Source organism: Cynocephalus volans, chromosome 8 (assembly GCF_027409185.1).
Source record: "Cynocephalus volans isolate mCynVol1 chromosome 8, mCynVol1.pri, whole genome shotgun sequence".
NCBI lineage: Eukaryota > Metazoa > Chordata > Mammalia > Dermoptera > Cynocephalidae > Cynocephalus > Cynocephalus volans.
In genome coordinates this window covers 81,070,417-81,082,934 of record NC_084467.1, presented here as the reverse complement: position 1 = coordinate 81,082,934, position 12,518 = coordinate 81,070,417, and the positions used below count along the sequence as shown (strand labels likewise).

General features: G+C 35.7%; 1 protein-coding gene across 2 annotated transcripts in view; it reads left to right on the top strand.

The window, feature by feature from the left end:
- The window catches only part of GLMN (glomulin, FKBP associated protein), a 49,782-nt gene that overhangs the window by 14,661 nt on the left and 22,603 nt on the right, over nt 1–12,518 (top strand). For both annotated transcript variants that reach the window (XM_063105637.1, XM_063105638.1), the window contains exons 8-14: nt 5,202–5,389; nt 7,329–7,382; nt 8,805–8,835; nt 8,940–9,029; nt 10,432–10,473; nt 10,581–10,654; nt 12,003–12,087. In XM_063105637.1, the coding sequence (XP_062961707.1) occupies nt 5,202–5,389; nt 7,329–7,382; nt 8,805–8,835; nt 8,940–9,029; nt 10,432–10,473; nt 10,581–10,654; nt 12,003–12,087 (564 nt within the window). The remainder of the gene's footprint in view (nt 1–5,201; nt 5,390–7,328; nt 7,383–8,804; nt 8,836–8,939; nt 9,030–10,431; nt 10,474–10,580; nt 10,655–12,002; nt 12,088–12,518) is intronic.

The following is a 12,518-nucleotide window of genomic DNA, read 5'->3' as shown; positions in this document are numbered from 1 at the left end:
GGTGAGGGTAGAAATGTGAATTGAGTAAAGGGTCAGGAAATCGGTAAAGATTTGGAATACTGAGGGGAAAGGAAAGAGATGGTGAAAGACCATGAAAGTGTTAATAGAGTTGAGCACTTGACTGTGGTTGGAGACCACAGCTGTGGTGATAAGTCTGCATTTTTGTGCACTTTTCTCCCATAGTACTCAACTGCCTGGGTGTAGAAGTACAGAGGTGGATTGTAGTTATTTTTCTGAGGCTGACATTAGTGGTAGCCAAAGGAAATATAGGGTACAAATAGTTCAAATGATCAATAATGTGTGGTCCAGGTTGGATGGGGAAAGAAGGGGGGTTAGGAGGAGATGGATAGTTTAAAATGAAGGGATCACAGGAATGGAGAAGTTAGAGGTATAAAAGCAGATTGGTAGGAAAGATAATACAAGAGGTTGTGGTCAGAAAATGGGATATTGGAGTTTAAAGTATCTGATATGGAATGCTTCCAAATGTTGACAGAGATCCAGGATGGGATTAGGTGCTGAAATGGTTTAGAAGTAAAGGTCACTAGAATTTAGAAATCAAGATCCATGAGGCTGGCCTGTTGAACATTCAGATTTCCCAGGATCATAGCAGGAGTTAGGTAGAGAAAAAGATTGTGAACAGGTGCCAAAGTCTTGAGTGAATGTGAGGAAATAACCAGGAAGTCAGCATGTGACAGAAAAAAGAACAGTATGGCATCTGCCTCACAGGACAGTGTGCTTTAGCTGAAGAGCACAGAGAGAGCCAAGATAATACTGAGCCTCCATCCATACCACCTTGCCCCACTGCTGCCTTCCTGGCCCTGTGATATAAAAGATGTGAAAGAATGAGCAGCTCCTGCCAGATATCAGACAGGTTTAGAGCAAGCATCCTAGGAAGAGGTTGAGGATGTAGGAGAGTGCTCCTAACCTCACAGAAGAAGGAGCATTACAAGTAGAAAGAGCCAGCAGTGAAGAAGTATGAAACAATCAAGAAGTGGAAGTAAGGCTGGCTGGTTAGCTTAGTTGGTTAGAGTTGGTTAGAGTTGATAACACCAAGGTCTAGGATTCGATCTCTGTACCGGCCAGCCACCAAAAACAAAAAGAAAAAAGATGTAGTGGAGGTGAGTCAGGTAGGAGAATAAGTGAGGAGATGCCTTCTGCTATGCCAGAGAAGTACTGGTAAATGTGGTGTGATTGGGATTGACTGGTGACAGCCATCCCTACTTTAGCACAAATTATTTTGGTACAGAATTGCTTGAATGTCCCAAAAGGTGTAGCATAAGAACATTCCTGAAAGGACAGAGGCTGCAGTGACGTTTGAGAAATTGCATAGTGGCAGGTGTGGGTCAGGCCTGAGCAAGACTGCTGGATGGTGTGTGGATAGATAGTGAAGACCCTGATTTGGGCACAGGTTGGACCCCAGATATCCAGAGCAGCACTGTAGAATCTAATTACGAGTGATGATTTTTTAAAAGGCTACTTTACTCTGGAAAACACATGTAGCACTCCGGAATAAAGAAATGGAGCTTCATGATTAAGAGGATGTTTGGAATCTGAGTGCAATAAACTTTTTGTCTGGTAGCAGTAACAAGAATGCATGGCTTTGAGAGTTAGTAGAGCAGTATATATTTAGCATCTGGTAGCTGAATAGCAGTCTTTTTTGACAGAATGATTTTCTGTGGCTCCTTTTTGTGTTCTGAAATGACTAATGAAACCATCTGAGATTAGCAGATTTTAACTCCCTGAAGGCTGGAAAAGTCTTATTTGGCTTTATAATTCCTCACAATATCAGGCCCAGTACTTGTAATCTAAGTGTTTATTGAGTAAAGGAGTGAATATTGTGGAAGGTCAGTATTCATTCTAATTTAGCTATTTTTGTCATTCATTCCCTTTTAACTTCTATACAGTAGTTTATTGTGACCTTAACTTTCTTATACAGTTGTGTATCACATAATGACGTTTTGGTCAGCAATGGACCATGTATACAATGGTGGTCCCATAAGATTATAATGGAGCTGGAGTTGTGTAGTAGGCTATACTATCTAGGTTTGAGTAAAATGACAAAATCGTCTAATGATGCATTTCTCAGTATCGCTGTCATTAAGCAATGCACAACTATACCTTTCTGTGGAGCTGCTCAGTAAGTTTTTGACATAGGTATTATGTCATTTTCTAGATAAGGAAACTGAGGCTTAGAGAGATTAGGTAATTCACCCAGTGTCACACAGCTAGTAAGTGGTAGAGCCAAAACGGAAAATCAGTTCTTATGGATTCTGTAGGTCAGGTGCTTTTTAGTATAGTATAAAATTAGAAATAGTATAAGAGGCATAGGGGTGACCCTGTGTTTCCTGAGCATAAAGCTTTAACTCTGTGGTTCTGTCCACTCATGCAAGGATGCTTCTATTTCTTCTATGGCATGAGAGCCCATATGACCTGAGATAGCAGCACTGTTTCCTCAGACCCTGCTGCCGCTGACGAGTGTTCCTCTAGCCCGCTCTCTATCTAGGCAGACAGTGTTCAGTGAAGCACTGTTCCTAGAGTATTCTTCATTTGAGTAGTTGGTTTACTCTTGCTGTTAAATATCTCTGAAGCACTTTTTAAAAATTGTGGTAAATCATGTTATAAAACATAACATGTGGTATACATTAAAAATTTACTTTTTTACAAACAATCCAATTAAAAAATGGGCGAATGACCTGAACAGACATTTCTCAAAAGAAGACATACAAATGGCCAACAAATGTATGAAAAAATGCTCAACATCACTAATGATCAGGGACATGCAAATCAAAACCACATGCTGTATCATCTCACCCCAGTTTGAATGGTGATAAAAATAACAAATGCTGGTGGGGATGCAGAGAAAAGGGAACTCTTACACACTGTTGGTGAGAATGTAAATTAGTACAGCCATTGTGGAAAACAGTACGGAGGTTCCTTAGAAAACTACAGATAGAACTACCACATGATCCAGTAGTCCTACTGCTGGGTATTTATCTAAAGGAAACAAAATTGACATAGTGAAGAGATGTCTGCACCCCCATGTTTATTAGAGCACTAGTCACAATAGCCAAGATATGGAATCAGCCTAGGTGTCCACTGACAGATGAATAGATAATGAAAATGTGGGATATGTACACAATGGAATACTACTTGAAAAAGAATGAGATCTTGCCATTTGCAGCAGCTGGATGAACCTGGAAGACATTATGTTAAGTGAAATAAGTCAGGCACAGAAAGGTAAATACTGCATGTTCTCACTCATATGTGGGAGCTAAAAAATAAATAATAAGTTGAGCTTTTACTAGTAGATAGAATTATAGTAACTAGTGGCTGAGAAAGGAAGGTGGGGAGGGGATAGGGAGAAGTTGGTTCATGGACACAAAATTACATTGAGATATAAAAAAATAAGTTCTAGTGGTATACAGTATGTATTAGTTTCCGTTGCTTATAACAAAACACATGAAACTGGGTAATTTATGAAGAAATAGAATTTATTTCTTACAGTTTTGGAAGCTGGGAAGTCCAAACACATCTGGTAAGGGCCTTGGTGGGTGGTGACTCTTTACAACAATGCAGGGTTTCACGTGGCAAATGGCTTGAGCAAGAGAGAGCTAAGTTTCAAACTTGCTCTCCTTATAAAGCCATCAAAACCACACCCATTAGTCCATAATAGATCAATCCATTCACAAGGGTGCAGTCCTCACAATCTATTGACCTCTTAAAGGCCTCATCTTTCATTTTAGGATTTCCACCCTTAACACTGTTATAGTGGGGATTAAGTTTCTAATACATGAAACTTTGGGGGAACACATTCAACCCATAGCACAGTAGTGCTAGGCATCTATAATTAAGAATAATTTATTGTATGTTATCAAATGGCTAGAAGAGAGATCTCAAGTGTTCTTATTACAAAAAAATGAAAAAGTTTTGCTACGATGAATATGCTAGTTACCCTGATTTGATCATCACACACTGTATACAGGTATCGAAATACAATTTCTATACCCCATAAATATGCACAATCAATACATTTCAGTTAAAAATAAATTTCTTTAAATAATAATTTTAAAAAATTTAAATTAAAATAAAAACAATTTTTACCATTTTAACCTTTTTTAAGTGTACAGTTTAGTGGCACTAAGTACATTTCTATTGTTGCACAACCATCATTACTATCCATCTCCAGAACTTTTTCATCTCACTTGAAACTCTGTACCCATTAAACGGTAATTTCCCGTTCTCCCTTGCCCTTATCTCCTGACACCCACCATTTTACTTCCTGTCTCTATGTCTGAAGCACTTTAAAAAATATTTTTAAATGTAAAATGATTTTCTTTTGTTCACTTCAGAGTCCTCCATCTCGCAGTTAGGGCATTTGACTGTCAACAAAACTCATTTGTGCATGTGCTTTTAATTATGATTCTGAATTGATTTAGAAACCATTATATACATGCTTACTTAAAACATGATTTTGATGTTGGCTTCTGTATTAGTTTTCTATTGCTGTGTAACAAATTCCCACACACTTAGCAATTTAAAACAACCCACCTTTGTTGTCTCTCAGTTTCTGTGGATTAGGAGCCCAGCCAGTTTAGCTGGGCCCTCTGCTCAGGCTCTTATCAGGCTGCAGGCCAAGTTGTTGGCTGGGACTGCAGCCTTATCAGAAGTTTACCTGGGGAAAGTTCCACTTCCAAGTTCCCTCAGATTGTTGGCAGAATTCAACTCCTTGAAGCTATAGGACTGAGGTCCCCACTTCCTTGCTGGCTGTAAGCCAGGGACCGCTTTCAGCTTCTAGATGCTGCATGTAGTCCCTTGCCATGTAGCTCTCTTGATAGACCCTGTCATAACATGGCAGCTTAGTTCTTCGAAGCCAACAAAGGAGACTTTCTGACTCTTAGGAAAGGCCTGGACCATTTTTAAAACCGCTACTTGATTAAGTCAGGCCCACCCAGAGTAGTCTCCTTTCTGCATAACTCAGAATCAACTGATTTGGGGCCTTAATTACATCTGCAAAAATCCCTTCACTTTTGTCATAAAATGTAATCACAGCAGAGATATCTTGCCTTATTCTTATTGGTTAAAAGCAAGTCTCACAGGTCCCACCCACACTCAAGGGGAAGGGATTACACAGGGTGTGAATATGTAGGGTCACTTTTGAGTCTGTCTGCTATAGCTTTTTTTTTTTTTTATCCATTTCATAGGGTTTTTTATCAGCAATTGGACACCCTTTCCCCAAAATGATTTTTAATCATGGAAGGAAAAAGAGGACTTGGGATTACCTTGAATTTGAGGAAGAAGAAGAGAAACAATTATCTGACTCCATGGCTTCCCTGGCATATTTAGTATTTGTACAGGGCATCAGTATTGATCAACTTCCAATGGTCGTAAGGTAAGAGTTAGTGTTTGGTTTATTCATGTATTCGAAAGGAATATTATCCAACTCTCATTTATCTAATGTCCAATATATGCATATCAGCATGCTAATACACTTAAGATAAAGTGTAAGTAAAGGCTGTTTTTACTGCTATAATCTGTTAAAGCAAGAAGTAGTCAAGTAATGAGTAGGAGTGGTGTTGAAATAGTTGTAAGGGAATGGTGGGGACAAGAGTCAGAAAGTGTTAAACGGGGCTTTGTTTTGAAGCTTTTGGAACCATCCTGGATTACACGGCAGGGAGCTGGCTAGGTACCTGTGGGTACCATCATCTCTTCACTGGATTACTGCTGTAGTCCTTAGTGGATATTTATGTCTCACTCTCTTTTTAATCTAACCCATTCTCAACACACTAGAAAGTGAAGATTGAAAAGAAATCCCTTACTTAAAACCCTTTAGTGGCTTCTTACTGCTTTGAGAATAAAATCTAAATGCCTTCATATGAGACAAGTTTGTGCATGATCTCCTCCCTGCTTTATTGTCCTGATTCATCTCCTACTACTTTTCCTCTTGTTTGCTATGCTTCAGTAACACAGACCTTCTTTTGGTTTCTTGTTCAATGTGTCATTAACTTTCCTGCTATAGGGACTTTGTATATGCTTAGAACTATCTTTCTCCTTGAATATCACTTTCTGAGGAAAGCCTTCTCTTATGACCCAATTTAGATTGATCCATTATAATTAGCTTGACTTTGTTAATTCCTTCCTTCTTTCCCATAAAATTTATCAAAATTATTAATTTTTTTTTTTTTTAAAGATGACTGGTAAGGGGACCTTAAGCCTTGACTTGGTGTAGTCAGCACCACGCTCTCCCAAGTGAGCTAACCGGCCATCCCTATACAGTAATCTGAGCCTGCGGCCTTGGTGTTATCAGCACCACACTCTCCCAAGTGAGCCATGGGCTGGCCCTATCAAAATTATTTTTTAAATAAATATATACTTTTATAATATAACACCATCTGGACTTTAAGGTCCATGATAATAAGGAATGTGTATTTGTCTTGCAGGCATTGGGTGTATTTCTCCATGTGAATTTGCATATTTATATATGAATATACCTACGGTATGTTTGTATGTAAATATTGTAATAATGGCTACCATGTGCATGTTCCCCATGTATGAAACATTATGTTAATAGCTTTATATACATCATTTAATGTTTATAATAACCCTATGAAATGGAGCATTATCTCTTTTTACAGATGAAAATAATAGGCTTAGACAAGATAAGGTACCACCAGATCATACAGCCACTTAGTGGCATAGGTGGAGTTCAGACACAGTTCTGTCTGACCCCAGAGCCTGTACTTTTGAGCATCACACTCTACCACCAAAATTACTTGTGTGTATTAGTTTGCTAGGGCTCCTGTAACAAAGTACTACAAACTTGATGATTAAAATAACAGAGACGTATTGTCTCATAGTTCTGGAAGCTTACAGGTCTGAGATCAAGGTATTTCAGAAGGTTGGTTCCTTCTGAGGACTGTGAAGGAGAAACCCTTCCATGCTTCTCCCCTGGCTTCTGTGGTTTGCTTGTAATCTTTGATGTTCTTTGGCTTGTAGAAGCATTACCCTGTTCTCTTGCCCTCATGTTCATATGATATTCTCCCTGTGTGTGTGTCTCTGTGCCCAAATCTCCCTTTTTTATAAGGACACCAGTCATATTAGACTAGGGCCCACCTTACTGAACTCACTTTAACTTGATTACCTGTATAAAAACCTATCTGCTAATAAGGTCACATTCTGAAATACTGGAAGTTAGGACTCCAGTGTATCTTTTTGGGGGTACACAATTCCAATTATAACAGTATGTATGTGTATAAAATTTCTCAAAAGTGTATGTATATGGGTGTGTGTGTGTATATATAATTTTTCCTGTTGTTTTGTTTCTATTTCAGCCCATTGTACCTTTTGCAGTTTAATATGGGACATGTTGAAGTCTTTTTGCAAAGGTAAGATCATTTAGATGGTATCTCAGAAATAGTAGTGTTAAAATAGTCCTTGTCAAGATCAGGGGAGACTACCTTCTCTTTACCAGGCCCTAATTAATCAACTGGTTATTTTATAAAGCAGTGAAGCAAATATTCATGAGAGAGATAGAAATGAGTCAAAGAGATTTTACAACAAAGTCTTTTTTATTTTAAAACCAAGATAATATTAAGATTTTTGTCTTATAAGGGGTTTTCCAGTCATCTGTTTCTGAGTTTTTTCTCTTATTTCAAAAGTTGGTATACACTTCGACCCCACTGCATCCTCCTGCATCTAAGGAGGAACAGTCAATAAAGGAAGCCATTTGTGTTTTTGCTTTATGCACACAATCTGTGAACTGTATCAAAAGAAAGGAGGGGTCTTGACCCCACATTTTATAACAGGTTATTTATTGACAGTGATATCATTCAATTACAGCTTTTCTCATTAAGTTTCTAAGAGGTAGGACTTTCTCTCTTAAAAAAAAGAGAAATGACTGCAATGTAACAGGTATGCATAATTTCTCCAGACACAAATTTAAGAATTTCACAAACCTCTGTATGCTTTGTTTTCTATGCCTATTACATGTTTAAATTATTTTTTTAAGTCAGTCAGGGCCTTGCAGTATTATCCTCTAGGAACACTACTGACAGATTATCAATCCCATCTCTTCCTAGTGGGAAGGAAGATTTTTAACATGGCAAATGTCCAAAGCCTCGTCCTACAAGGCAGGAATTTCCAAGGGTCTCCTGGCACAAGTAGTTATTAACTCTGTAAATTTGCTGTATTATGTTTTTCTTAATGATTTTATATTCATTTTACTGAGTTTCTGTTATTCATACAGTAAGAGTATATATTTGTTTTGAATCTAAGTTCTGTATTGAGATTTCCAAACTGTTTAGTCATTGAGCCAAAAACAACACTGTTAACTTCTTGCATTGTTAGAATAATTAACAATGTCTGGAACCTGAGATATTTTTTGGCATAGATCTTAAATATTTAGATAGTAATGATTATAAACCTTTTTAAAAAAAAAAGGGAATGCATTTAATTCTTTTTTGAATGAAAAGAATTGAAAAAGATTTTATAGAAAAATCAACTGGAATATATAGCATTATATCAGGTATAATTGATTTCTTAGTACTTGCTGTCGAATATCTATTGATTTGATACCAGGAAATAAGCTGTGAGTAGGTTAATTTTGGTCAGATTTAGGTGTCAGTAGCCAAATCAAAAGACAGACCAAAGATGGAATTTTGACTAAATTCTTTAACAGAATTTCTCCTTAATGATATGCATTTAAAACATCTTTACATTTCAATTGTTGATTAATTTTTCCTAAGATAAAGAATCATTCTTAAACAGTTTATAAAATCATATTGATAACTTTTAACATTCTCTTCCAGAACAGAAGAGTCTGTGTTCTCCAAAGGATTGGTAAGATTTATTTGCTCCCATTATAATTCAAATACATAATCATATCAACAAATAGAGATGTTGACTTCACATATATATATGTCTGCATATATTTTAATCTGTAGGATCTGCTGGAAAATGGTTTATCGAGAATAGAAGACAATAGTCTACTTTACCAGTACTTAGAAATCAAGAGTTTTCTTACTGTACCTCAGGTAAGTAAATATCTATTCTAATCTTGAAAATAGCCCCTTGCCTATTCTGAACTTAAATAAGGTAAAGTTCTTTTCTGACTCCTCTCCCACTTTCTTCTCTATATCTTTTGAAAACTTTAGTGTAGTGCTGTTCAGTAGAACTTCCTATGATGATAGAAATGTTTTATTATGTGTGCTATACAGTATGAAACCCACTAGCCACAATGAACACTTGAAATGTGGTTAGTGTGACTAAGAAACTGAATTTGAAATTTAATTTAAATTAATTTAAACTGAAATAGTTATTAGTGGTTACCATAGTTGATAGCACAGCATCTAGTGAAAGAGCATAACTTTCTTCTTTAACATTTTGTTAACTCAAGTTGTCAGTACTCCACTGGAGGCATGCAATGGCTGTTTACTATAAAAACTAATATACATTTTGTTTTCCCCTCCTATGGTTTATTTTGCCTAGCACTCTTGTTAGTAACGAGATCCAAGTAGGTCCTTAGATGTCAGTGTGGAAACTGGCTTTTCTAACATTGAAATAGAAAAACATGGCTTTTGTTAATATGTTAATCTTGATTATTTTTAATGAATGGATAATAGTTCTGCATGTTTGATATCATTTTCTTGCCTCTGTAGACATAATTGAAAATTACCATTCACTTTTTAAATCTTACTCTGTAGTATTCTACTGTATTAATACATTTCCTGTAGCTTTTAACAGAATACCTGAAACTAGATAATTTATAAAGAAATAAAATTTATTTATTAGTTTCAGAGGCTGGGAAGTCCAAAGTCCAGGAAACACATCTGGTGAGGGCTTTTCTTGGTGATGATTCTCTATAGCAATGCAGGGTATCACATCGCATATGGCTTAAGCAAGACAGAGCTAAGCCTCTCAGTCGCTCTCCTTGTAAAGCCATCAGAACCTCGCCCATGACAACCCATTAAACCGTCAATGAATTTAACCATCACTGGATACAGTCCTCACTATCTAATCACCTCCTAAAGGCTCCACCTTTCAATTGCCATGATAGGATTTTACACCCTCTTAATACTTTTACAATAGAGATCAAGTCTCCAACACAAGAACCTTTGGGGGACATGTTCAACACACAGCACCGACTTAATGTCACTTACAAATTGATTGTAGTTACCTTTCTATAGACAAAGAGTGGAATGAAAGGCTCAGGGGAAAATACAAGGGTACTTCAAAAAGTTCATGCAAAAATTGAATTAAAAGATAATACGAATTCTTCCGTGAACTTTTGGAAGACCCCTCATAAATTTGCTTTACTTTTAAATCTCCTACCCTCACTTTTCTGAATTTTTAGTATCACTATTGATAATATAGTTGTTTATTTGTACTCAATGTAATTTATTTATGTCTGAATTAAAAATTTTTTTTTATTTCCAGGGCTTAGTCAAAGTAATGACACTTTGTCCCATTGAGACATTGGTATGTAAATGTTTGGGGATTAAATAATAAGAATTACAATGAGAAAGTTTGGTAAATAATTACATCTTTATTCATTTTATGTAACCATGTTATTTGTTCCATTTTAGAGGAAAAAGGGCTTAGCTATGCTTCAACTGTATATTAACAAGTTGGATGCACAAGGCAAATATACATTATTTAGGTATGTATCATGCACAGTTAATTGCTAAGTGTGTGGTTGTTTAAAAACCAAGTTAGTGTCATGTAATTATTCTAAGATATAGTATTTTAGTATGTTTTACATGTAATTTAACTCTAGTTGGGAGCCATGTTATAATAAATTCTCTTATCTGTGATGGGCAGAGGAGGGGGTTATCAAATATTATGGATATATATATGCATATATATTTATGAATAATAGTATACATTTCAATTCAATTAATTGAAATACCCTAAACTTAAAGTAGACTTAAAAAAGATTAAACTGAGATTGATGATGCTCTTGCTAGAACTTTACATACATTAATAATCTCCATTACTCACAGTTGAAGTAATGACACCAGAGTCAACTTTGACAGGCTATTCACTATAAGTTGAAGTAATGACTCCAGAGTTAACTTTGACAGGCTATTCACTATAAGTTAGTAGTTGAGCTTACTAGTAGTACTGTTTGAGGTGGAAAAGATTATAGCAACTCTCTAAGTCAAAGATTGACAAACTTTCTTTAAAGGACCAAATAGTAAATATAGGCTTTATGGGCCATACAGTCTCTGTTGCAACTGCTCAACTTTGTCTTTGTATTGGGGGTGGGTTTATTCCAATAAAACTTTATTGACAAAATCAGGCAGCAGACTGTATTTGGCCTGTATACCTTAATTTGTTGACCCCTGTTCTAGGTAATAAAAAATGAGTTAAAAACAGATTTGTTTGCCTTGCAGTGGCAAAGAAAAGAAAAATATTTTTTTTTTTTAAATTGGGACAATGTTAAAATGCTAAAAAGTCGTCTTTAGGATTAGCCAGTATTAGCATTCTTAATCCTATCCTTCATTTCTGTTTATAGTCAGAGCAGGTTTATGAAATCTCAAATCTTTGGTCTTATATCAGCTTCCCTGTTCTGTTCTATTTGTAACTCTACCAGGAAATCCCCCTTTTTTCTTGAGCTAGTCATATTGATTTTCCTTTCTTTGCCATTAAGCTAGTCTAACCAAACACTAGTGTACTTTCACAGGAAGTAATTTTGGGAGTTTTTAGGCTATTATTCTTGCTATGTTAAATTATTGCAACTATATGGATAAAAAGATTCAAATTTGTTTTAATAGAAATTTCTTGTTGGAACGATCCAGTTATAAATAGAATTTACCAGTTAGTGAAAGCAGTAACTATTACAGGTGACTTTGTAATTGGTTGATCACATTGCTAATTGTCTTCAGTGTGGGTTTTGTATTTCTAGAAATAACACATGGCCTATTTGAATTAGTAAAACTTTCATCACCATTTAATTATAATGCAATCCAGAATAATTTCATATGTACTATAATTTTGCTTTCAAGGTGCTTATTGAATACAAGTAATCACTCGGGTGTGGAGGCCTTTATTATTCAAAATATTAAAAATCAAATTGACATGTCATTAAAGGTAAGAGCATAGCCAAGCTGCCAATTATCAATTTATTTTATTTTGTAATATATTCATATGAGGAATACATTAATGTGGATTTTTGCACTAGTGTCTTTTTCTATTTGTAGTATTAAGGTATATATTTTCCCTACTTTTTTTTTTTTAAACCCTGAATTTGGAAATTTTGTTAACTATAAATTGAAATTTTATTAATTCTTTGAGCTGTATCATGACTTCATTTGTTTTGCTATATACTTCTGAAAAATTAATGGAAATTTAGTCTCATCTATTTGTGGATACTTAGTAACTGCATGTAGAAAACAGAGAGAATACCAATATTTTTTAACTGGCAGGGTTTGTTTCAGATGTCTGGAAAGTAAATGAAAGTATGGAAATTAAAGTTAAAAATATATATTTTAAGACTCAATGGTTGTCAGGGTTTAGGAGAG